The 27,551-nt window shown below is 36.8% G+C and overlaps 1 protein-coding gene across 2 annotated transcripts in view; it reads left to right on the forward strand.

Annotated features, from left to right (window-relative positions):
• Positions 1-26,007, forward strand: part of CAND1 (cullin associated and neddylation dissociated 1) — a 41,281-nt gene extending 15,274 nt beyond the window's left edge. For both annotated transcript variants that reach the window (XM_023643960.2, XM_023643961.2), the window contains exons 3-15: positions 4,295-4,449; positions 6,254-6,377; positions 8,183-8,439; positions 8,524-8,629; positions 9,704-9,849; positions 13,339-13,631; positions 15,180-15,321; positions 15,672-17,165; positions 17,907-18,002; positions 21,015-21,184; positions 21,267-21,431; positions 23,124-23,231; positions 23,951-26,007. In XM_023643960.2, coding sequence (XP_023499728.1) covers positions 4,295-4,449; positions 6,254-6,377; positions 8,183-8,439; positions 8,524-8,629; positions 9,704-9,849; positions 13,339-13,631; positions 15,180-15,321; positions 15,672-17,165; positions 17,907-18,002; positions 21,015-21,184; positions 21,267-21,431; positions 23,124-23,231; positions 23,951-24,175 — 3,481 coding nt within the window. In that variant the 3' untranslated portion in view covers positions 24,176-26,007. The remainder of the gene's footprint in view (positions 1-4,294; positions 4,450-6,253; positions 6,378-8,182; positions 8,440-8,523; positions 8,630-9,703; positions 9,850-13,338; positions 13,632-15,179; positions 15,322-15,671; positions 17,166-17,906; positions 18,003-21,014; positions 21,185-21,266; positions 21,432-23,123; positions 23,232-23,950) is intronic.
• The last annotated feature ends 1,544 nt before the right edge of the window (positions 26,008-27,551 follow it).

The raw sequence follows: 27,551 nt of genomic DNA on the forward strand, positions 1-27,551 counted from the left end.
GTGCCCAGGATTCGAACCGACGAAACACTGGGCCGCCTGCAGCGGAGCGCGCGAACTTAACCACTCGGCCACGGGGCCAGCCCCTGCAATACTGAATCTTTTAACTATGAACCATAGTATCTCATAGTTACTTATTAGTTACGGTAGTTTTTCTTGATTCCTCAAGATTTTCTACCCAAATAATCTTCATCAGTGAGTATCCCCTTTCAATCCTGATTTTGGTGATTTGTGTTTTCTGTCTCTTTCCCTCAATTCATCTAATTTAAGCATTTGCCAACTTTAATCTTATCAAAGAACTGAGTTTAGGGTTAATTTTCTCTGTTGCCTATTTTATTGATTTCTTTTATTATTTCTTCTACTCACTTTCTTCCCTTCTAATTCTTAAAATTGTCTAGAAGCAATTTTCAAATATTCGGAGGTTATCTGGATTTTTGTTTTTATTTTTACTGGTTTCTAATTTAATTGCATTATGGTCAGAGAACAATACTGTTAAGATTTCAGGGTGTGTTTGGGTTTGTTTAGTCTACTTATTGAGATGTGTTTTATGGTTCAGCGTACGGTAGGCCCTGGTGAACGTTCCGTGCACGCTGGAGAGAAAGCGTGTTCTGCAGTAGTTGGCGATAATGTTTTATGAGTGTCAGCTCAGGGGATTTGATAGTGTTGTTCAGATTTGTATCCTTTGTGATGTTTTTCTTTTGTTGATACTAAATACTGAGAGAGGGGTGTTAAAATTCCCAACTGTAATTGTCCATTTATCTGATTTTCTCTTTAATTTTAATGCCAGTTTTTGCTTCATGTATTTTCAAGCTGTGTGACCAGGTGCCCGCATATTTATAATTGTGTCTTCCTGATGGGCTACCTTTTTCCCCCAAAGACTTTATTTTTCCTTTTTCTCCCCAAAGCCCCCTGGATACATAGTTGTATATTTTTAGTTGTGGGTCCTTCTAATTGTGGCATGTAGGATGCCGCCTCAGCATGGCCTGATGAGTGGTGCCATGTCCACACCCAGGATCCGACCCAGCGAAACCCTGGGCCGCCGCAGCGGAGCGCAGATTTAACTGCTCAGCCACTAGGCCGCCCCCTGATGGTTGACCTTTTGATGAGTATAAAATGTTTCCTTTAAACACACCTTATCTTGAAATACATTTTCTCTTATCTTAATATAACCAACATTTTTAAGATTAGTGTTTGCATGTGTATTTTTCTTCTTCTATTGCTTTAATATGTTTATTTTTAAGTTGTGTGTCTGTAGACAGCAGATCATTAGGCCTTGCTTTTTTCTTTTGTTTGGTTTCATAATTTCTGCCGTTTAGGAGTGTTTATTTAGTCCATTGACATTTATTGTAAATATTGATCTGGTTGGATTTAGGTGTGCCCTTTTGCTTCTTGTTTTCTATTTGTTTATTTTGTTGTTGTTGTGGTTTTTATTGTTGGTTTTTTCTCTTCCTTCTTTGGGGTTAATCAGATATTTTATAGCACCGGTTCTCAGAGTTTAATCCAGGGTCCCCAGGGACAGTCTGTAACCCTGAAAGTGTCAGAACTATCCTGTGAATACTACTAAGGTGTTATTTTCCCTGACTCTCATTTTCTCATAAGTGCTCAGTAGAAGTTTCCAGGGGCCACATGACATATGATGCCACAACACATCAAATGCAAAAGCAGATGTGAGAATCTGGTGGTTTTCTTTTAAGCCAAAACATTAACTTGTAAAAATGTAGAAACAGTGGTGTTTCTTTTTACTTGTTTTTTTGGGAGAATTTAGTTGTTTTCCTTAAAAATGTTATTATTTATGTTAACATGTAATGGGTTTATTGTTGTTACTTTTAATTTTTAATATGGTAAACTTTGACAGATACAACTGCAAAAAATAAAGTTCTTTGGGGTCTCTGTTGATTTTTAAAGTGTTGGAAGAGTTCCTGAAACCAAAAAGTTGGGAATCACTGTTTTATAATGTTTCATTTTGATTTCCTTTGACTTTTTTAGATATATCTCTTTACATTATTTTTTTAAATTGTCACTTTAGGCCAGGGATTATAAATTGCATCTTAAATTTATCACAGTCTGCTAAGAAAGAGTTAATGTTTTGCCATTTGATATAAATTATGTAAATCTTACAGTAACATTTTTCCATTTGCCTCCTTCCTGTCTTTGTGCTATTGTAGCTTTTTTTATATTTGTATGTGTATTTTCATAATACAGTAATACTTTGAAGAAAAAATGTACGGTGTTTTAAATATAGTCTTTTATGTATACACACATTTACCATTTCTGGTGATCTTTGTTCCTTTCTGTAAATCTGAGTTACGTCCGGTTTAATTTTCCTCTAGCCTGAAGAACTTCCTTTGACAATTCTTGTAGTATATGTCTGGTGGAGATACATTCTCGGTTTTTGTCTGGAATAGTCTTTAATTTGTCTTCATTTTTAAAAGGTAATTTCACTGAAATTCTAGGTAGAAATTTTTTCCCCATCTGCTTTTAGTTCCATCATTCTCTGGCATTGAAATTGTTGTTTTCTAAAATGCAGTTTTAGAGATTTTACGGTTGTTACCTCTGGGAGGGTTAGTCCAACAAAGCTGTTTTGCCGTTACTGGAATCTAGAACTCTTTAAATTTATTTTTGAAATCCTTTTCATTTTCACTCCCAATTTTCATCGTTTCCCATTACGTCTCTCTGCATATATGCCTTTTCTCTGTTGTCACTGCCATCATTTTGGATTGGGTATTCTTGGATTTCTCCAACTTCTCTGTTTTCTTGCTTTCTCCTCTTAATTCTCTCTAAATTGCACTGCCTACTACTTCGCTTGTTAAGTGGTTAGTCAGCAGTTATTTTTTAAGAACCTATATATGAAGCATTGATCTGAGCATTTATCAAATTAAACTATCTTTATCCTTCACTTATGCTTGAGAAAATGCATTGGCTCCCATTTTACATCACATTTAGATTTCGTTGGCCTGACTTCAGAGGTTCTCCTCAATGTCCCCGGCGCCTCCTTGCCAGCATTTTCACCTGCCTTTGGTGTCAGTCAGCTCTTTGCACTTCTCATTTCTTTCACTGTGCATTCCACTCATTCTGGTCTCTGATCTTTCCATTTGAAATGCTCTCCTTTTCTGACTGTATCCCGTCAAAACCCAGTACCTAAAAATCTGTTTCTTAGGTGCAATCTCCTGTCCTGTAAATACTAACATTGAATATAAAAGTTAAAAACAAAAAAAGGGAGAGTAGTGAATGCTTTCAATTCACTTCCAGAGTATTTCTGTGATTCCTTACCTCACCAACCAGATGGTAAATATTTGGGAATAGGGGCCATACTTTTGTAATTCAGTACAGCCTTGAATACAGTGCCTCCTCAGTGAATATTTGTGCACTAAACATTACCTTCTGTGTGCTGAATTCTGTGAGAAGGGCTTTTCTCTATCCTCAACCAGTGGACGTACATGCAAACCTATAATAACAATATAAAATAACTAATATGAAAGGCAAATGCAAGGCTTTGGGACCACAGAGGAGTGCCGACTTGTTTGCTTTTTGCCACCAATTACTTTACACTTTTAAAATTTAAAAAAATAAGAGGACTATAAATTCTTTGGTTCATGAGATGGAGTTGGTGATAGATGATAAGAAGGGTCAGAGTTGGCAAAGTGTGTATTGGATGGAACTTCCATTGCAGGTAATCCGTAGAATTTTTGTTAGAAGCAGACTCCTTAACTAACCTGATTATTATTAAAAAAATGTTTTGTGGCCCTGGCCCCATGGCCCATTGGTTAAGTTGGCTCACCTCGCTTTGCCGGCCCAGAGTTCACCAGTTTGCATCTTGGCTGTGGACCTACATAATTCTCATGAAGCCATGCTGTGGCAGCATCCCACATAGAAGAACTAGAATGACCTATAACTAGGATATACAACTACGTACTGGGGCTTTGGGGAGGGAAAAAAAACAAAAGAGGAAGGTCGGCAACAGATGTTAGCTCAGGGCCAATCTTCCTCACCAAAAAAAAAAAAAAAGCACGTACTTAAAAAAAAGTTTTGTATATTTGAAAGGGGAAGGTGGAAAGCATCTTAAGTTTCCTTACACTATGATGGAAATCAGTGGGAAAAAAATTGGAAACCAATTGCAAGGAGCTTATCAATCAAGAATTTCTTTCATCCTCTTACTCATATACCGTTTATGACACAGGTGTAGTGTGTTTACTTTGTGTTGACAGTTGCTAGGCAGAAAAGTTAATGTTTCTATTTGTCTATTTTTCTGTTTGTGTTTATGTTGATTTAAAAATGTTTTTTCTTCTTTATATTACAGTCTTGGCCCTTTAGTGAGTAAAGTGAAAGAATATCAAGTAGAGACAATTGTAGATACCCTCTGCACTAACATGCTTTCTGATAAAGAACAACTGCGAGATATTTCAAGTATTGGCCTTAAAACAGTCATTGGAGAGCTTCCCCCGGCGTCCAGTGGTAAGCGAGAGTGCCTGGTCTCCCTCTCCCTTCATAGGGAGCTGTTTCTCTTCCACGCTGTTTTCCTCCTGGCCAGGGAGTGGGGAGGTGTCTATTCTGAAAGATCTCATGAACATCCCTTTGGACATTAAGGGGAAAAAAGTCTGGAGTCTTATTTTTGCTTAATTATAAATTGAATTTTCAGTTTTAAATGGATATTGATTGAATTTAAGTATAACAGGAATACCAGTTCTGAAGGATTTTTATGTTGGAGCAAGATTTTATATTGTCGTATGTGCTGTGACTACAGAATAGAGTTGTGCCAGTGTATGCAGTGAGGGGAAAGATAGCCAGAATCATGAGCTATTTCTGATTAGCTCTCTATTGTCAGTATTAATTTTGCTTTGCATTAGAATTTATGATGTAAAATTTAACACAGTTAAGGCAGTTGTGAAATAAATAGTTCATTTTACTAGTGTCTTTAATTAAGTTTGAGCCTTTTACAGCTACTTGGTAATTTAAAAAATTTAAACAATTGATGAATCTGTCAGTTAATTAGCTTTTGGCCTCTGACAGAAATGTTTAGAAAATGTAAGTTATCGAATTAGTCTTGACTACTAAGTGTTGGCTAAAATCAGCAGGCTAAAAGCTATTGTCTCATCTGCAAATGAGGTGAAATTATCGTCTTCCTGTTTCATGGAAAGATGTAGTGGTGATAATTTAGTCTGGGTATCTAGTTTTCACTCATTTACTTAATAAATATTTATTAATCATTCACTATGCTAGCTATCATGCCAGATGCTTCATGTGCATTATTTTACTTAGTTTGAACAGCCATATGGGAAGTCTGAATAGTCCTGGTTTGTTGATGAGGGAACCGAAATTCAGGGAGTTGAGGTTAGTTCACCCAAACTTTGGATTACCTGGTTGGGTGAAGATTCAGATCCATTATCTTTTAATCCAAGGCTGATGCTTTTCCCACTGTATCATACCAGTGTTACTTTACCCTTATTAATTGTTATTTCAGTAAAATATCTCACCAACTCTGTTGGTTATTTGTAATTATATTATGTTTGTTTATATTATTATAAATTATATTATTGTAATTATGTTGTTTGTAATTATATTAGCTATGTTGCTATTTTCCTTAGTTTTTTTCTCAGTGAAACATGTTTTTAGCTATTTCTGGTTCTAACAAGAATTCTGTTAACCATTCAGATTTTCACTTTCACAGTTTCTTGTTCCTTTTCTTTCTCTTACTTGTCAGTAATGACAAGGACTTTAAAATAAAATAGTAATAGCCTTGATTTATGAGCCCTTTGGAACAGCGTTTCTACTTTATAGTGAAGTTATGGAATCTTTGAATTGGAAAGGATATTTTTAGAGATTGCAGCTTTTTTTTTTTTGAAGAAGCCAAGTTAATTGTTGGAGCTCAGAATATATTTGGTTTTTAATTCACTGAAATGTAAAAGTCTAGGTTACTAGTAAAAAGGACTCAAATGGAGAGAAATACCATTGCTGCTTTCCAGTCTGGAGGTGCAAGCACTATAGCTGCCCCTGGCTCTAGCCAGCGCTCATGCTAGTGCATAGAGATGCTTGTGTCTTCCCTGTGTCTGCAGCTGTGATCTCTAATTCTTGTTAATGTCTAATAAGTTATGGTATTGAGAAACAACCTGTTTTGGAATACGTATTTTTCTGACATGGATCTCTTGAGTCAGTCTCATAATCAAGTTTGGAGTTGTTGACTGTTTGGTGACTAGCATGAATGTAAGGTGGAATGCAGCACACTTGCCTTGAAACTATCATTGGTTTCTTACTCATGCAGGCTCTGCCTTAGCTGCTAATGTGTGTAAAAAGATCACTGGGCGTCTCACCAGTGCAATAGCAAAACAGGAAGACGTCTCTGTTCAGCTGGAAGCCCTGGATATTATGGCTGATATGTTGAGCAGGTAAACATGCGTATCACTTATAATACAAGTATTATGGGCAATTATTAAAAATCTCCCTGGTAAATATAAGGAAAGTTGGTCTAAAATTATTCATGTTTAAATCGTGACTGTTTTACAAATGTGTGTGGTTAGGGGCAAGGGGAGAAATAAAATAATAATATTTATCATGTAATATTGCATATAACAAGCATGTTTTTTGGAGTTTTTGAAAAATAATGAAATTTGTCATTTAAATATTTGTGATTTAAATAGCACAGTTTTTATGTCTTTTGGCTTTTCTTTTGCTGAGGAAGATTTGCCCTGACCTAAAATCTGTGCCAGTCTTCCTCTTTTAGTATATGTGGGCTGCCAGCACAGCATGGCTGGTAGCAGGGTGGTATAGGTCTTTGCCTGGGAACTGAATGTGGGCTATCGAAGCAGAGCGTGCTGAACTAAGCCAGTAGGCCACTGGGGCTGGCCCCTAGTTTTTGTTTGGTTTAACTCTTATTTTCTTGAATATGATGATCTACTTAGATACGGAGATGTGCCAGTAGGAGTAACAAATTTTCCAGTTAAAATAATGCTGGTAAACTGTAGCAGCCTGTTTATACTGCGTGTTTCGGGGAAGGAAGCAGCTTGGCTTTATATATTTGTCACTTTTCTACTTCTCTGGAAGTCAAACTTGGAAAGATAGAAAGATCTAAGCAAATCCTAGGTAAAAATACCTTAGAAGACCTGTTGATTTCAGTTTATCCCTGATTCTCATAATAATACATCATCATTATTGGTGTGTTTCATGTAGTTAATTCACTTTAACTTGAAAATAATCAAGTGCCTTCATGTGCATATTTATAGTCAAGTGAGGAGCTATCCTCCTGGCCCACAAAGAGCTTTTACTTTACTAGAGGAGATAAGAACACAAATGGCTATAATGTAAGGCAGAATGGGACAAAATACTAACTGGAAGTATAGTGTGTTTTGAGGTTGAAAATGGAAGGATCCAAGGAAGTTTGTTACGGGAAGAGTGGCGTTTGAATTTAGTTTGGAAGAATGGGTAGGGCACAGATGGACTTGCCCAGGCATAGGCTGTATCAACATAAGTAGTCTTGGAGTTGGGAAACATTGTATTCTAGTTTTCCAGAACATAGAATGAATGGAAAAGTTGTAGGAAATCGTTCTGATAGAGTGGGGTCATGGTGAGGAGGGCGAGGAATTTATACTTAATTGGTAAGTGGTGAGAATTCAGTTGGACTCTTCGTCCTGTGTGTGACCTGACCGCTAGCACTGTCCTGGCACAGAGATGTCTGACTGCTGTTGCCTCAGTGAAGCGCACTTGTGAAATGATTTGGAAGAGCGGGTTGGACCAGCATGATCAATGAAACTTAGTCTATAGATGTGTAGAGGAAAGACAGTAGGCGGGGGGGTCATAAGATGTGGAGATTTTAAGTGTCGTGAACCCCCAGAAAGCTGTAGTAGAGAAAAAGCTATCGATAGAGATCTGGGGAGGGGAAAAGTGACGTTGGCATGCTTTTTTTATTTTTGATATACTCCCAAGTCTGTTGGTTGGATATCCTATAAATCGGGTTATAAGTTTAGATTCCAGAAGGTAGTTTAGGGATACAACTTGCAAAACTGCATTCGCTTGGCTCAAGTTTTCAGTTGCCTTGGTAGAGATAGTAAGAATTTAGTTTTCCTTTCATTCTGAATTTGGTTTAGTGTCATCTAAATTTTTACTCTTTGAATACATTGAAATGAGAGGCCAGAATTTCATTGGTGCTCAGATATCTTCAATTTATTGTTGTTTTCTTTTTTTATTTTATTTTAAGGCAAGGAGGACTTCTTGTTAATTTCCATCCTTCAATTCTGACCTGTCTACTCCCCCAGTTGACCAGCCCTAGACTTGCAGTGAGGAAAAGAACCATTATTGCTCTTGGCCATCTGGTTATGAGCTGTGGAAATATAGTTTTTGTAGATCTTATTGAACATCTCTTGTCAGAGTTGTCCAAAAATGATTCCATGTCAACAACAAGAACCTACATACAATGTATTGCTGCTATTAGTAGGCAAGCTGGTCATAGAATAGGTAAGAAATGTTTAAATATTTTAAAGTTTTCTTCAATTTAAAACAATTAATGAATGTTTTTAAGAACCAGTATGCTTTTCTTAGGTGAATACCTTGAGAAGATTATTCCTTTGGTGGTAAAATTTTGTAATGTAGATGATGATGAATTGAGAGAGTACTGCATTCAAGCCTTTGAATCATTTGTGAGAAGGTAAGGTTTTAACACATCTGTTTTTCAAATAAAAATTTTCCTTAAGAATAGAATAATAATTAAGATCTACATTAGGTAGGTGACGAGAAATGGGTTGTTTTACTAATGGTGGCTAGGATTGAGTTTTGGATTTCAGATGTGTTTTAATTAAATTCTTGTTAAGCAACAACTGATAGCCAATATGATATTTGAAGTGAATATCATCTTATGTTTTAAAATACGGTCCTTACATTTTTCTTGAAATGTTTCCTGCTCGTTGTTAGGACTTTATTTAAAGAACTTGGCAAAGGTATTTCATGTCTTTTCACCAGTTTTTGACGTCTGTCACATCCGTTTTTCTAGGGCAGTGATTTTCAATTTGGAAACCTTGGTAATAGTTAAAACTGTGCATTTATGGCTTTAAATAACAGACTTTTGTCTTTGGCTAGAATTGGCAGTGTCGTAGCACTATGTCTGGAGACTTCACTGTTTATCTGCAGTGATCCCTTGCCACCCGTGGTTTAGAGGAGTAGCTTTATAGTCATATCAGCTTGTTTAAAATCAGAAATTATGGGATTCCTTTATGTCCTTTTAATTGAGAAGCAAATCTTTCCTTTATTGTTGGGCATGTATATGTTCTGTCTTCTCGGCACATAGCTAGAAGACCAAGACTAGATGAGTGTGCACTGGCATTGTCACAGATAACCTTCGTGGCTGAAGACCACGCTTATCTGGGCTTGGTCTTCTAGTCAGAAATTGAGAAGATAGAGCATGTACAGATTTCTCTCTGCACTGCCCCACGTTAACTGTAACATACCATTTGTTGTTGGACTCATCCTGACTTCAGAGATGTTAGAATGTGGGGGGGAAGGTTCATCTTAAAATTAAGTAGTTTGAAAAATAAATTTTTTAAAACATGAAGCCACTAGGAGAGAAAGATGAAGGGTCCTTGGTGTTGAAAGGCTGGGGACCACTTCCTGTGCTGTGTTAAAGGGAAGGAAAAAAATCTGATAATAAACCAAAATGTGGCTGATACTGAATCAAGGAGTACAGTTATTCAAGACAGCTTTTGATTTTTTTTTTTTTGTTCTTCAGATGTCCTAAGGAAGTATATCCTCATGTTTCTACCATTATAAATATTTGTCTTAAATATCTTACCTATGATCCAAATTATAATTATGATGATGAAGATGAAGATGAAAATGCCATGGATGCAGATGGTGGTGATGATGATGACCAAGGTATTTCAAATTAAATAGAAGGAATTTGTTAAATTTTCCTGAAGAACCCAGTGGTATAGACGGAGATGGTTCTTACCCCAAATTGCACTGTTTGGTTTTTTGTTTGTTTGTTTTGTTTATAATAGTAAAATGGAAATGACCTCAGTATTCAACAGTAGCAAGTTATTAAATAAATTATGGGGCATCCATGTATTGAATTGTTACGCAACATTTTCAAAATCATGTTCTAGAAAAATATTTCTTAAAGCAGTAAGTTGAGTGAAAAAGTGGGTAGCAAAAATTACTGTGTCCCGGTTTTTAAAAAATATACAGGGAAAAACTTGAAGATTTTTCTCTTGGCTAGCATGTTTCTAAGTGATTTTTGTTCTTTATTCTTAAGATTTTTTATAAGGCGTTTTTATAAGGAGGGGTCATAATGAATGTTATTTTAAAAAGTGTACCTATAGATACACATTCAGAGCAGTTTGGTTTTATATATATTTAACTTTCATGAAAAATCCTAAATATTATTGGAGGCTCCGTTTAGCTTCTGTGAGTAATCTAACTCTGTCTGAGGCTTCTGAGACCACTGTCAGCGTGCTGTGATTCGTGGTGTTTACTCTGGAAAGGGGCAGCGGTTCAGGGTGTAGGACTGTAGTTGTTTTTGCTGGTGTCAAAGGATCGTAATAGAGGCGTTTAAATGGGCAAGTTACTAGGTATGTAGGTTGGTGGATTTCCGATTATTTTTATAGTACTTTTTAGTTTGATTCTTTGAATTTGTGTAATGACTTTCCTCTAAAGTCTATGTCATCCATCTTTTAAAAAACAAAACAAAAACAACTACAAAGAAACCTCTCTTGACCCCATATTGTATGCTAGCAGCTACCACCCAGTGTCTCTCCTCTACAACAGAACTCCTGCAAAGAACGCTCTCCAGTTGCTCCTCGTCTTCTCTCCTGAATCGGGTCTTCCACTGATGGACAAGATCGCCAGTGACCTCCGTGTTTGACTCTGCCTGTCGTCAGTCTCCGCACATTTCTTATGTAACTTCCAGGCTACCACTCTCTCTTGGGTTTAGTCCTGTCTTGTGATTACTCCTTCTCGGCCTCCACGCTGGTTCCACTTCATCACCCTGACCACTACACTTTGGAGGTTCCAGGCCTACTCCTTCAACTTCTCTGTTACACTGTTATATTCTTGTTGATTCTCCTAGTCTCCTGACGTTAATACCAGTGTGCTGAAACCCCAAATTTTATCTTTACCCCAGATCTTTCCTGTGAATTCCAGGTTCATATATGCGACGCTCAATTGATTTGCTGCTTAGATATCTAAAATATCTTCTCTCCACCTTTCCCCCATCTCCTGCCTAACCTGTTTCTTTAGCCTTTTCCATCTCAGAATGGCACCTCCGTTCTTCCTAGTTTCTCAGGCCAAACAGGTTGAGGTTATGCCTGATGACACACTCTCACACACCTCCTAATCCAGTCCCCCATCTCAGGGTTTTCCCCTACTTCATCCTCTTATTGCCCTTTTCAGCATTTTGATTTTCTTCATTACACTTAATCACTTTCTGACATAATTATTTTTCCACCTACTAGGTTATAGGCTTCATGAAGGCGGAGATTTTAATTTTAGTCTTTTTATTGCCTGCTTTTTCGTAGTGCCTAGGACAGTGCTTGACACACAGACACAGTAGGGATTCAGTAAATATGTTGCATTAGTGAAGGGAAACCTTAGCTTATAACAGGAATATCCTTTGGAAAAAGCATTAACAGTATATGTTCCAGGTGTTGATTGTTGGTTTTTAGTGTGCTAAGTACTTAGGTTGAATACAAATCAAGTCCTTCAGCTGCTTTATCGGTTACATGGATTATACCTAATAATTATCTTTCTGCCATAGTATTGGAGTAACTTAGGAAATCAACCTAATTTCAGTGGTTAGGATATTTGTTAAATTTTTTATAGCCTTTTTTTCAATAAAGTATATTTCTGGAAAGTAACTCCCGTAGCTGGGTTGCCATGGGAAAAAGTTCATTTATTTATTTGCTCTTAAATAGTCTATTTTATTTTGATAGGACCTTGTAATTTTTATTCCAGTAGCTACTGGTGAATAAATTAGATGCTTTGGGTTTAGCAGTGTTTGGTTGGGTTTTCTTATAATGTGCTAAGTGGAATTAAGTAAAACCTTTTGGAGATTGGAAAATTTGATTGTATATCCTAGGATTTTCTAAAGTATAGCTGGCTACTTTAGCAGTCACTAAGCTAATTGGAATATAATCCAGTGTAGAAATGACATCTTTTTTCCTTCGCTGAGGAATCATTTCAATGCTATGGTCTTACTTAAGAATGACAAAATTATTCTTAGATAATTTTAGAGTGTCCTGAGAACTGCTAATATTTTTGCCGTCCTCCTGACTTTATGTTACCCAGCTGATTCAGCTTCATGGTATTAGAAGGAAATAATTTTCAGAGAGTATATACACACACAGGTTATCAACTCTACATAAGTGAGATGGAATTGTTAATGACTGTGCTTGGAATATTGTTTTAATGTTTAACAGGACTTTGGAGAAGATGGCGCTCTGTTGTTATGTGGGCAGAATTTTCTTGTTGTAATTGGGAAAGTAGAGTTTCTTTATACTACATTAAGACAATGTAATACCTTTTTCTGCTGAGAAAGGTTCACCCTGAGCTAACATCCATTGCCAATCTTCCTCTTTTTGCTTGAGGAAGATTCACCCTGAGCTAGCTTTTGTGCCAGTCTTCCTCTATTTTTGTATGTGGGTCACCCCCACAGCATGGCTGCTTACAAGTGGTCTAGATCTGGGCCTGGCAACCGAACGCATGCTGCCGAATCCGAGTGCACCGAACTTAACCAGTAGGCCACAGGGCTGGCCTCAGACAATGCAATATCTTGAAAGGTTGAGCATGTGCATATTTGTTCCTAATAGCCCATCGGCAAATTTAGTGAAAAACCTTGTAGTCACCAAGAAAGTAGATTTCAGGATTCTTTTTCCTCCCAGAAAGGTAGTTCTACAACACATCCTGGGACTGAAAACCATTCTTTTTATCACATCATCTATAGCCACAAATCGGTTTCATAGTTTATCTTAACTCTCCGATTGTGTAATTTTCCTAGTGTCAATGAACTTCTATTCATATTGTTTAAAAGGCTGGGACATTTATGATTTTACAAATATTTTTGTTCTAAAGAAGTTTTATGTGTTAATTAATGATTTTAAAGGGTTAATAAGCAGCTCATTACCCACAATAAATGAGAAAATGTTTGACAAATTAAAAACAGTCATGATCATTTTTCTGTAGAGGTTAATTTATGTGTAAATTTACATAAGTACACTGCATCTGTTTGAGTTCTGGGTCTTTTTAAGCTTATCTACTGCTGTGTATGTTAGTGGAAAGTTAGAAAACTGCCTTAGTTGTGAATGTCAGTTCACTTCCTATGTTGAATGATAAACTTGATAGCCTGTTAACATTAAAACTTCTCTTTAGGGAGTGATGATGAATACAGTGACGACGATGACATGAGTTGGAAAGTGAGACGTGCAGCTGCTAAGTGCTTGGATGCTGTAGTTAGCACAAGGCATGAAATGCTTCCAGAATTCTACAAGACCGTCTCTCCTGCACTGATATCCAGATTTAAAGAACGAGAAGAGAACGTAAAGGCAGATGTTTTTCATGCATACCTTTCTCTTTTGAAGCAAACTCGTCCTGTGCAAAGTTGGCTGTGTGACCCTGATGCAATGGAACAAGGAGAAACACCTTTAACAATGCTTCAGAGTCAGGTCGGTGTCATGCAAGTAAATGTGATCTTTTAAAATTGTGTTTTTATATGTAAATGTGAGTGCCAGAACATCTTTAGAGAAACAGAGTTCTGTGATATGTTTGTATAGTAGTTTATGTATGTTCATATTACATTACTTGTAACTAGTTTACTCTGAATGAAGTTTTCTTTTTACTGGATAAACAGTATTAAAATAATTTTAAGATTCAGTAAAGTAATCTTTATCCCTGGTACCAATGGAGAAGTCTTAGAGCTATGGAGTCAGACTATTTGTGTTCATAGCTGGCTTAGCTCTTAATTTAGTTGTGTGATCTTGGACAGGTTATTTAGTCATTTTATGAAACCTCCGTTTTTTCATTTGTAATAAAGGTTAACTTAGAACTGTCTACCCAAGGTAGTGAGAGATGAGATGATCTGTGTAAGCATTTAATGTAGTGGCTACTACATAGAAAGTACTTAGATATGCTGGCTCTTATTATGAAAAAAATGCATATTTTTCACTTTAGGACATCTTTTCTTAGATCTTAAACAGAGCTATATACCTCCCATTTAGTGAATATTTAGTACGTGCCAGGAATTTTTCTGTCTCATGTGTAATTCCTACAGCAGCCCCATGGTGTACATATTTGTCCATTTTTATAGATGACACAAGAGGTGTTGAGAGGGACTAAACAGCTAAACCAGAGGAGGAGATGTACATAGCACATCTGTCTTGTTTTCGAGTAGTACAAATGAGAAAAATTTGTGGTGAACTTAAAGGGGAACTTTGAATGTTAATTGTAGAAAGCAATGAGGTAAAGTGTATGGAGGACTGAAGCAACCGAGTAAGTGTATAGCAGTCAGGTCAAATCAGGAAATTATGATGATGGTGTGAGGAATTAGATAGGTGTTTTCTTTTGTCTCTAGTTCTCAGATCGTTGTTTGATATGGTGTGTGTCTGTATCCTGGCATCCATAAAATTTATTAGTAAATACCCTATTTTAGTTTTACCAGCTAACAAAACATTAGAAAGTTTTGAGACATCTGTCCTTGGATCATACCCCTGCTGCTTGTAGCTACATTTGAAGCTGGGTTTATTTCATTGTAACAGCAAACTAAAAACAGAAACAAAGACCTATTTAATGGTTTCTTTTCCATAGTTTGTCTTTTTTTCCTTTAATGCTTATCTGTGCTATTTTTGTTGAAAATGCCATTTATAAATTATGCTCCTAAAATTTTGATTGAAAGTTATTTTATTATTTGGTTAAATTTCTGTTTAGTCTTTTGTAATTAAAAATTAATCAGGGAATACTATTTTGTTGCTCTGTAGAAAGCTAATGATAGCTTTTCTCTGTTTTCTTATTTATCAGTATGAAGCAAATACAGTTACAAGAGAACATATGTAATAGATGCAACAGAATGTGTATCTAACAGTCTTGTTAGTGGTTGGCAGATAGAAGAGTTAGAAATTTAACAAAAAAAGATATTTTCCTGTCCCCTGTAATTGGTGTTAAGTGTACTGAGGAAATACCAGTAGCTGAACCAGCTAATGAGTGTGTGATAATTACAGGTTCCCAACATTGTTAAAGCTCTGCACAAACAGATGAAAGAAAAAAGTGTGAAGACTCGACAGTGCTGTTTTAACATGTTAACTGAACTGGTAAATGTGTTACCTGGGGCCCTAACACAACATGTTCCTGTGCTTGTACCAGGTATGAAAGAAATGGTAAATCACTTTCAGGTCTTAGTATAGACTTCATTAAGACTTAGATAAGCTTAAATAATTGTTTCCTTTAAAAGGAAAATTTGTGACAACTTAATTTGCACATGAACTAACTCTGAGGGAACCATCTTAAACACCTAAAGTTAGAAATTTGCAAGTATAAAGTTCAAAATCTTAACCTAAAATTTGGCTCTAATATTTATCATAGGCTGTAGAATTTCTACTACTTTGAAGATAATGTGATGAATTGGAAACATTAGCAATATTTTAGGGATTAGTTTCTGATTTTTCTTTCATAAAACTATACATAAAATTACTGGATTTTTGTTGGCTTTTTAGGAATCATTTTCTCACTGAATGATAAATCAAGCTCATCAAATTTGAAGATTGATGCTCTGTCGTGTCTCTACGTAATCCTCTGTAACCACTCTCCTCAAGTCTTCCATCTTCATGTCCAGGCTTTGGTCCCTCCAGTGGTGGCTTGTGTTGGAGACCCATTTTACAAGATTACGTCTGAAGCACTTCTTGTTACTCAACAGCTTGTGAAAGTCATTCGTCCTTTAGATCAGCCTTCCTCATTTGATGCCACTCCTTACATCAAAGATTTGTTTACCTGTACCATTAAGAGGTTAAAAGCAGCTGACATTGATCAGGAAGTCAAGGAAAGGGCTATTTCCTGTATGGGACAAATTATTTGCAACCTTGGAGACAATTTGGGTTCTGACTTGCCTAATACACTTCAGATTTTCTTGGAGAGACTGAAGAATGAAATTACCCGGTTAACTACAGTGAAGGCATTGACACTCATTGCTGGGTCACCTTTGAAGATAGATTTGAGGCCTGTCCTGGGAGAAGGGGTTCCCATCCTTGCTTCATTTCTCAGGAAAAACCAGAGAGCTTTGAAATTGGGCACCCTTTCTGCCCTAGATATTCTAATTAAAAACTATAGTGACAGCTTGACAGCTGCCATGATTGATGCAGTTCTAGATGAGCTCCCCCCTCTTATCAGCGAAAGTGATATGCATGTTTCACAGATGGCTATCAGTTTTCTCACCACACTCGCAAAAGTGTATCCCTCCTCCCTGTCAAAGATAAGTGGATCCATTCTCAATGAACTTATTGGACTTGTGAGATCCCCCTTATTGCAGGGAGGAGCTCTTAGCGCCATGCTGGACTTTTTCCAAGCTCTGGTTGTTACTGGAACAAATAATCTAGGATACATGGATTTGTTGCGCATGCTAACTGGTCCAGTTTATTCCCAGAGCACAGCTCTTACTCACAAGCAGTCTTATTATTCCATTGCCAAATGTGTAGCTGCCCTTACTCGAGCATGCCCTAAAGAAGGACCGGCTGTAGTGGGGCAGTTTATTCAAGATGTCAAGAACTCAAGGTCTACAGATTCCATTCGTCTCTTAGCTCTGCTTTCTCTTGGAGAAGTTGGGCATCATATTGACTTAAGTGGGCAGCTGGAACTGAAATCTGTGATATTAGAAGCCTTCTCATCTCCTAGTGAAGAAGTCAAATCAGCCGCGTCCTATGCGTTAGGCAGCATTAGTGTGGGCAACCTTCCTGAATATCTGCCGTTTGTCTTACAAGAAATAACCAGTCAACCCAAAAGGCAGTATCTTCTGCTTCATTCCTTGAAGGAAATTATTAGCTCTGCATCAGTGGTGGGCCTTAAACCATATGTTGAAAACATCTGGGCCTTACTGCTAAAGCATTGTGAGTGTGCAGAAGAAGGAACCAGAAATGTTGTTGCTGAATGTCTAGGCAAGCTCACTCTGATTGATCCCGAAACCCTCCTTCCACGGCTTAAGGGGTACTTGATATCAGGTGGGTAGCTAGATTTTCTTGTTTTATTAGCAGTGGGTTGGTTGCCTTGAAAGATGCCTAGTGAGGAAGTTAAAACATTTTTGTATCTTGTTACATGTGGAAGCTGTTGCCTTATGTTATGATATGGAGCCGTATTCAGATGCCATTTTGTGTTCAAAAGGATAAAGAGGGTAATTAGATATGGTTAAATAAATATGTTCTAGTTCCTAGTGTTTATTATATTTTAATGTTACTCTCTTGACTTAAAATGTGGAAAAGGTGTCTCTTGAATAATATATCCTGAGGAGCTTGCCTATTACTATAAATTATAACACTAAAATTGGTGAACTTAATTCAAATGAAAGATCCTAGTAGTGTCAACCCCATTAGGCCAACTAGAAGGTAATAATAGCCACTCATTCTTGGAAATTGCTTTCTTTTTTACTAAAAAATTTGAAGATCTTATGAGCTGTTTATGGATTTAAGTAGTTCCCTTTTGTGAGGGCTAGTTCCTCCATTACTGCCGTCCCAGGCCTCCTCCTTCCCAGAAGAAGTTGTTTCTTTTGAAATCTGTTGGGAGTATGTTTCATGAGTTGAGTAAACTTTGCTCCATTAGTATCGTGAGAGCAATAAGAAATCCTCCTCTGGACCGAAGAGAATTTTAAAGAATTAAAGACACTGATATTATTTCAAGTGGAATGAAACTGATAAAGATGTCCATGGATTTTAGTGGACTTAGACTTACAATTTATTTTCAATTAGGCTCATCATATGCCCGAAGCTCCGTGGTTACAGCTGTGAAGTTTACTATTTCCGATCATCCACAGCCTATTGATCCACTGCTAAAGAACTGCATAGGTAAGTGGAAACAAAAATACACATACTGATTAACTATTTAATAGTTAATTGTCAAACACTCATTTCAATAACTAAAGATATCACCAAGGAGCTACAGTGCTTTTAAGGGTCTGGTAATTGTTTCATTAAAGAGATAATTGATAATATATGATCTCATATACTTATATTCTGTCATCCCATAGTTTGAAATTATGAGATAATTTTGCAAGTAACACTAAGATGTCTTTAGAGTCAACTAGACATTTGATAATCATATTTTGGGATGACCTGAAAAAAACTAATCGATAAAGGAAAAAGATATTTGATCTGTTTGACCAGTCTGAAGTTTTCTCCCTGATATAAATGAGTCTCACTTGAGCTGTTAGGGCCCCAATTTTCAGTTTTTAACTTGTAACCCTCCAGCTCCCAAGGGGCTCTCTGGAGACTTCCATATGTAAGGTGGAAACAACCTAAGAGTGAAAAAGATAGAGTAGGGTAGAGCTAATTCCCAGAAGAACTACGAGGAGATACCCCAGAAAGACTAGAGCTGTCTCTCTTTTTGTGAAGACAAGAATTAACCTTTAAGATGATGATGATGATGATGATGATTTTTTGTTTGATGAGGAACGTTGGCCCTGAGCTTACATCTGTTACCAGTCTTCCTCTTTTTGCTTGTGGAAGATTGTTGCTGAGCTAATGTCTGTGCCAGTCTTCCTCCGTTTTATGTGGGATACTGCCACAGTGTGGCTTGATGAGTGGCCCTAGGTCCACACCTGGGGTCCGAACCTGCAAGCCCTGGGCTGCCGAAGCGGAGTACATGAACTTAACGACTACACCACTGGGCCAGCCCCTAGGATTATTTTTCATGATGTTACAGTTTCCATTTGTTTTCATCATCAGTTTTCCTAGAGTTGGTAGTAGCTTCAGAACTCGGTTTGATGCTTTCTTGAGGACAGAAGAAAGGGGATAAAGGGATATGGCAGAGAAGCATTGCAGTTTCATGCCATTCTGCAGGGCCAGAAAGGGAAAGAACATAATTTAAAAGAACTACAGAAAGGGATTATCAGTTCATGGTAAGGGGGACACAGGCATAAATGGGTGCTATTGCTGGGACCTAGAAATAATTCAAAGAAAGTCTCTGTCAGAAGATTCTTGCCTTTGTTCCCATCACCTGTTTTTTGCTTCGATGTATTAGTTCACATTTTTGATTTTGTACAAGATAGGACAAAGGAAGAGACCTGTGCCACGTCTCTAGAGTCATCTTTCCAGGTTGACAGCAGTCAACCAGTGTCCCTTGTTGGTATAGTTATTTAGTCAGATGATGATCATTCTAATTGACTGATGATCTAGTTCAGTATTATTTGTGACTATATGAACATCAGAACAACCTAGGAAGCTTTTTAAAAATTGAAACTCCTAGATCAAGGAGTTGGGCACCACTGATCCTAGTCCATGTCACCATTTGTCCATAATAATAGCAATGTTTTACATGCTCTACTGAAAGTAGATACATACTTTGATTATTGTTCTAATCTATTCTAATCTATCATTTTAGTAATTCTAAACAAACGAGTAAAGAGGTTTAGTCTGGTAGATTTAAATTCTTTTTTTTCTTTTTTGGCTGAGGAGTATTCACCTTGAGCTAACACCTGCCACCAGTCGTCGTCTTTTTTTTCTTTTGCTTGAGGAAGATTTGCCCTGAGCTAACATCTGTGCCAGTCTTCCTCTATTTTGTATATGAGTCACTGCCACAGTGTGGCCACTGACGAGTGGTGTGGGTCTGCACCCAGGATCTGAACCCAGGCCGCCAAAGGGGAGTGCGCCAAACTTAACCACTAGGCCATGGGGTCAGGCCCCCTTAAATTCTTTTTGAATCTAAACTATGTCCTAAACTTTTTTTTGTAGTCAGTGCTGGGACTTTCCCGAGTGGTCAGCCTTGAGTTTACCAGTCTGGTGGTTAAAGTATTTCTTTACTCCCATTTTTCTTAATTGATGTTGTGATGCATTCAGGTTTCCTGGCAGCTCTCTTTTCCCCTGTGTATTCTAAAAGATTGTTGATGGCAGGGTTGAGATTACATAATGAGGAACGGGAGCTTCATACAAATACCACCAGGTGTGTACCAGACACTGTTCTCACATGCATACTACCAGTTCTGCTCAGTAGCCCTAAAATGTTTGTAGTCCTCATTTTGCAAACTGGGAAACTGAGGCTCTTGCCCAAAGTAACTTGCCAGAAGTTACACAGTTGACAAGTGAAGTGGTTTGGTTCACCATCTGTGTGACTCCAAAGATCTTTGCATTATAGTTTCTTGCCCACATTTGAAAGAACAACTGCCTTATGTCTGGTTTTAAAGTGGCGATGTGTTTTCTTTAGCTTTTTGTCCTGTTTTAGGTTTCCTTTTCTCCTTTTCTACTCTTACCCTTTTATTTATCGATATTTATTGATATTTATTTATCAAAATAAAACGATATTTTATTTATCATCTAAGATAGAAATAAAAATAGGGCTTTTGGAGGCACATTTCTCTTTGTCATCTGATAAATTATGTGCTTGGTAACAGTATTTCATCTTTATCAAGCAATGGATCTGTCCTCACCATGTTTATCTTGTTTTGAACTCAGTTTTTTAAATTCTATTTTTGTTGCTTTTGGTGCAAGTACCAGTTTTTAGCTCTGAGAATCATTCAAGTTATTCATCCTTGGGGCTGCTGGCTCCACCACTTCTCTGTACAACCCACCGTTTTATAAAGTATCTATAAATTGGAGAACTTTTTGGACTCTCACTCCCTACGCTCTGCATTGTAGGTGTTGAGAGTAGGTTATCAAGTCCACTCTGATTCAGACATAGTTTACCTGCTGCTGAAAGAAACTGTAGTTCGCTTAGGATTTCATCATGTTCTGCTGTGACCTGCGTTGAAGAAATAACTGTGATAGCAACAAAAATAAACTATCAGTTTAGATAAAGAATAAAATGTATACGTAGTATATCTTAAGCTTATTTAAGCTTAAGTTGCTTCTCTTACAATTTTTCAGGTGATTTCCTAAAAACCTTGGAAGACCCAGATTTAAATGTAAGAAGAGTAGCCTTGGTCACGTTCAATTCAGCAGCACATAACAAGCCATCGCTAATAAGGGATCTGCTAGACGCTGTTCTCCCACATCTTTACAACGAGACGAAAGTTAGAAAGGAGCTCATAAGAGAGGTGAGTTAGTTGGATGACACTGTTTCTCTAAGCTTGTCTTTTACCTGTGAGGATGTCCGCTCATTCCTTTTTGTTTCAACAGGTAGAAATGGGTCCATTTAAGCATACGGTTGACGACGGCCTGGATATTAGAAAGGCAGCGTTTGAGTGCATGTACACTCTTCTAGACAGTTGTCTTGATAGACTAGATATCTTTGAATTTCTAAATCATGTTGAAGATGGTTTGAAGGACCATTATGATATTAAGGTAAGATGTTTGTGCCTGTTGATAGAATGTTTTAGAAGACGACTTTGCTCGAGTGACTTATACCCTTGTGATTTACTATTTTGTGTTAAGTGAGAAAAATTGGTTTTCTTGTCATGACTTTAGTAAGTGTGTTATAAACTATAATATGCAAAAGTGTGCATGTGATGCAGTGTAAAAGTAAGTTGACATAGAGGAAAAATCCAGAAACCTTTTTATTGGAGGAAGAAGTTAGGTCTCAGTGGATGGAAAATTGTAAGAAATTCTCTGCACCAGCTTGCTTAGTGCATAGTTCCTGGATCCTTTCCCTCAAAAGAAGGTCCAGAAGGTTTTGCTGTTCAAAGTATAATCTGTGACCTTTTGGCCTGTCTCTTAGTATCGGACTGCAGCCACTACCCATGGAGAGTGTTCTGAATTTCCCATGATTTTCTTGGCTCATTCTCTTTGGCTGTGGTAGAGTGTCCTCCCTGATATCTGTATTATTTACCTGAATGAGAGATTTTTGTTTTCTAATATAATATACGGGGTTTAATATCAAGACTTTTGTTACAGGAAGAACTGTTTTTGTTACAGGAAGAACTGTTTTTCAGATACACAAAGCAGTCTGTGTAGAAGCAACTAGAAAGAAATCATATTGCTCCCTAGGTTTCTAACATGAACTTTGCTTGTAACTCCTTTGTTTCCTCTTTGCTCAAGTCCGTTTTTTTGTTTTTGTTTTTTTTTTAAAGATTTTATTTTTTCCTTTTTCTCCCCAAAGCCCCCTGATACACAGTTGTATATTCTTCGTTGTGGGTCCTTCTAGTTGTGGCATGTGGGGCGCTGCCTCAGCGTGGCCTAATGAGCGGTGCCATGTCCATGCCCAGGATTCGAACCGGTGAAACCCCGGGCCGCGGAAACGGAGAGCGAATTTAACCACTCGGTCACGGGGCCAGCCCCTCAAGTCCGTTTTAAACGTGAACTATAAAAGGGTCATTTAAAAAATAAGTCAGTGCATTGCCTCGTTCTTCTGCTCTTCCATTCAAGGCCTTTGGTCAAGCAGGGAAAAGTGGTGGTTGAGTGGTAATTCAGCCGTACTATTAGAACGCCAACGTTTCTGTTTCCATATCTGATTGTAGCCTGACCCTCCCAGAATTCAATGAAGGGAGCCCCCCCAAAATAATAGGATTCTCCTGTATGATTCTACAGTTTATAGTCTAAGAGAAAAAGGATTATGAGTTGCTGGGCTTTATATGGGTTAATCTGAATAACCAGTCTTCTTGGTTTTTTAGGAAAATCTGCTAAGACAGTGGAAACTTATTATAAAGCTTTTCTCCTTGTTCACTTGTTTTCTTGTTAAATGATTTTCCATTCTGGTGCACATGAGCTTTTTAAAAAATACTGACTCTATGGCCCTATCATGAAGAATTAAGTAAAAGTCTCGGGAACGGGGCTGAGCCATGGGTCTATTTCTAAAGCTCCCCAGCTCTAATGTACAGCCAAGACTCAGAACCACTTTTCTGGTGCTGTACTTGAGGACCAGTTATAGGGAAGTCTCTCTAGTACTTGTAACTAAAATTCCTCAGATACAGTGTGAGACAAATCTGTGTGTTTCTAAATGACAGATTACATTAAAATAAAACTTCATGATGCATGCTAGTCATTTTCCTTTTAAAAGCTTTGTCAGAATTTGGAATTTTGTCTTTTTGTTCCTGATAGATGCTGACGTTTTTAATGTTGGTGAGACTCTCCACTCTTTGTCCAAGTGCAGTATTGCAGAGGTTGGACCGACTTGTTGAGCCGTTACGCGCCACGTGTACAACGAAGGTAATCATTGACGGGCATCGACTTAGGCCAGACATGGGTAGTCAGGATTCCTAGTCGATTCTATACTGTAGTTTTCCAAATTTAATCAGGCTAGACCCTGTGTAGCAGTTGGTTTTAAAAGTTAACCTATTGAAGTGGATGGTTTAGAAAACTTAGACTGTTAAATGCTATTCCTAAAAGTTTTAAATTATTGTTATAACAATATGATGCATATTTTGAAGAACTGATATGGGATAAAGTGTGATAGGGCCACAAACGAGGAAATGTTTCAGTCTGGTGGAGGTGGCACGGGTGAGGGTCATAGAAGGCTTCACATGAGCATGACGACATTTAAAATGGGGCTTGAAAAGTCAGAATTACTTTTAGATTCAGAAGGTGAAACAGGGTTTTTCATATAAAAATAATTACATGCACTGGTGGAGGCCAAAGTAGGACTTGCTAAGCAGATTAAGGCTCTGGGTCCCTTCCTTTGTTTCAACCATGATGGCTCTAGAGTTTCTGTTTTTGTAATGGGCTTTGTGTAAAATACTCCCTTAAAAGAAAAGGTGACAGCTACTGCTAAAAAGTTTAAAAACAACTGTGCTTAGAGTACAATGTGCCTTTTGGACCTATGAAAGAGTAGCTTTGCTTTATTTACAAGAAATTTCAATGTGCTTAAATTTGGTTCATGTGTGAGCTGTGTTTTATAGCATATGATATAAATTTACTCGATGTTACAGGTGAAGGCAAACTCAGTAAAGCAGGAGTTTGAAAAGCAGGACGAACTGAAGCGATCGGCCATGAGAGCAGTCGCGGCCCTGCTGACCATTCCCGAGGCCGAGAAGAGCCCGCTGATGAGCGAGTTCCAGTCGCAGATCAGCTCCAACCCTGAGCTGGCAGCCATCTTTGAGAGCATCCAGAAAGACTCATCGTCCACTAACTTGGAATCAATGGACACTAGTTAGATGTTTGCTCCATACGGGACCATTACGTTGACCATACGATGCACTGAATTGACAGGTTAATCATAAGACATGGAAAGAGAAGTGTCTAAAAGCTTCAAAATGTTCCACTTTTTTTTCCTTCATGGAGACAGTTTGGCTTTCTTCCATTGTTGTTTTTGTAGCATTTATTTCAGAAATGTGTATTTCCATAATCCAGAGGTTGTAAAACCACTAATGTCTTAGTGGTTGGGGCAACATTTAAAATGGAAACTAAAAGTTAGGATTTATGGAGATAGGGTCCAGTATCTATTTGCCCTGTAATGTTTAGGATTAAAATGTTAAAATTTTGTGACCATGAATTTCTTTCTTTTATAAATTTTCTCTTATTTAAAAATCAAAAATTTTGCAAGACAAAAACCATGTTTCTTTTTCTTGTTTAACTTTTTATTTCTGCAACATAAATTGATTTTTAGCTGGCAGACAAGAATATCTGTGTAAGATTTGTTACAATTCAGAGGGTTTGCAGTTTAAAAAAAGATAATAAGGTATCATTTTTAAGTATAGGGATTGACAGTATCCCTGTTGCGCACACTAATTTTGCATGAGCAAGTTTACAAATATGTATTGTCTGTAAAGCAGCATGTGCAGATTATTCATAATACAAAAGTTAAAATAAGTATTATTGTATTAGTGCAATTTTCAGATATTTATTTTTGCACAGAAAACACATATCTGGAGAGAAAGAGAGGAGTAAATTTTTGAAACTTTGGTTTTCTTAATGCCAGTGTGAATTTGCAGATGTTTTCAGCAAATCAAGTCACAATAACAATTTGCCACTTTTTTCTATTATAAATTTTCTTACACATTTAAAATTTGAATATTTAAGTGCTCAGTTTTTCTCAGTTACCCATTTGTGTGCGTGTGTTTCCACTTAGAAATTCGTAAAGCCAGATTTTTCTTTCATTCCCTTTGAATCTCTGCATTCCTAAACGAAGGATACAAATACTGTGTATGCTTTTGAATTTTATTTTTAGGAAAATTCTGAAGCCGGCTATCACAGGTTTGTTAGCTAATAATAGTATTTTCTTTTAGTTGAGTTAGATTTTCCCCCCTCTCTTGTAGACCTAATTTACATTATTGTATTTGGTAAGTGTTAACTACTTTTCCTGATTAAGGGGTCTGTGCTGGGGGTCAACAAAGCTTTGCAGTACCTTTTATCGTAGTTAAAATTTTATTTAACATATCCTACAGTGAGCTAGCTCATTTCACACTGTAGCCTCTTCCTTCAAATTTGTGGTGCTCCTGTAACAGTAAGAACTAACTTCTGAAATAAAAGGCATCTCCTAATGCTGTGCAAACCAGTTTACATGTGTTGAAGGAGGCAGTTGTACATTGACCAATTTTAAGCAATCAGATATTTGAAAACTGCACCCTTTATTTTTGAAACTGTGAATTAGAAATACTTTTTCTGCTGTATTACTTACCTGCTTTAACATCTGAATATGCAGTGACTTTAATTGATAACAACATACTGTGGTTATTAGATTAACAGCTTGATTTCAAAGTGTTCAGATGATAATGCATAAGACATCATTATCAGTAAGGAGTTTGACTAATACATTGACATGAAACTTGACATGAAGTTGGTGCCATTTCAAAATGTGGCAGGTGATAATCTTATACCATAATTTGCATAAAACTGTAATAGAAATTTATTTTGAGATGTTAGTATATTATGTACTATGCATTACCGTGGTATAGATGTTGTGGATATATTTAAGTATTTGGTTACATGGTTTCACAATAAATTACAATACTGCAGGCTCTAGGACCAATTAGGAGACTGACATGCATATGTTGTGTGAATGTCTTAGTTAATTATCTGAAGTTAAATCCACATACTTTTCATGCATTGGATTTTCCTTTTTTTTATTTTTCAACTTCCGAGATGCATGGTGGTTTTTTTTTGAGTTTTGCAAGATGGCTAATTTCTCTAATATAGCTGAAATTCTATGTTTTAATATAAAAGAAATAGATTCTGCTCTTTTCTAGTGGTAGATATGGTTTTAGTGTTTATGTATATATATATATATATATATATATATAAAACATAACAAAATTACATAACAAACTTAATAACAGAAGAACACTCAGACTTTAAATGCTGAGTCATACCAGTTAACTCCACACTTTAGGGGTAATGTCGTGATACCGGAATGGAATTTGCAAGGTGTGGGATCCAGTCATAATCTGCCACTCATATTGTTTTACTGGTCTTTTAAGTAGTATTAGGAAATTCTGCGTAGCAATTCTCCATATGTAGGCTCCTCAAGAGATCTAGAAGTTAACAGTAAGAAGACAGCTGTTTGATTTTCTTGAAGATGTTTAAATTGTTTAGATCTACCTGATTTCTTTTTAAAGAGTGGCCAGTATGGGGTTGTATTTTGAGGTCAGGTTAGGTTATGAAACTAAGGCAGAAAGAGAATTTGGTATGGCAAGGCCTAACCTAAAAATTTATTTCTCAAATCAATAGCACTGAACAGTAATTTTTAAAATGGTAGTCATGTGTTCGTTAATGATACCTAAAGATTCTTAACCACTGGGAATTAGAAATCTTAAAAGGTTGAAGTATTACGACTTCATCAAGTGTTTGAATATTTACATAATTTTTATGTAACCATAATTAACCAAATCAGTCAGTTTTTAGCAGTTTCTTTGGGTAAATGGTTAATAACAGGGTCATATCTAATTCAGCCACTTTTAAGGGATGTCTGATATCTTTATGTCTAGCTCAGTTTTAGGCATAATATGAATATGATTATATAAGCATAATTTAAATTCAAAATAATGAAATACATAAAATCCTTAGTCATTGAAAAATTCAATTGATTGGTTAATTAATAAGCCTTGTAAGCTGTGTTTAGCCACATGACAAAGTATATTGTAATACTTCACAGTTTAAAAAGTTGAAGTAACATTTTCTGCCCACATTAAATTCTACCCAAAACTTAAATTGTTAAAATTAACTGCCAATCTCTAGATATATTTGCTTAATAAATGTTTTGATATTAAAGAGCTTAAAAATTTCAGCAAATAAATTTTGGGTTCTAGCTCTATCGTAAATTGAATCCTAATTTTCAAACCACTGCCACCTCAGATTCATATCTGTTCTTGAAATCTTCTTTAATCCTCTCTGGGATGGAAAGTGGACAATACAGTTAACAGTTCATTTAACTGTTTGGGAAAAGGATATTCTGGTTTTAACTGACTTTCCCAGTTAATTAAATAAAACTCCTTTGATACCTTTGGTTGCAAAAATGGAGCACAGTGGAAGTATTTGGTGACAAGCTGCCAAAAGCTCACCAGATAAGACCATTTTCTTAAGAAAGATGCACAA

The sequence above is a fragment of the Equus caballus genome, chromosome 6 (genome assembly GCF_041296265.1).
Source record: "Equus caballus isolate H_3958 breed thoroughbred chromosome 6, TB-T2T, whole genome shotgun sequence".
In the NCBI taxonomy this organism is placed as follows: Eukaryota; Metazoa; Chordata; class Mammalia; order Perissodactyla; family Equidae; genus Equus; species Equus caballus.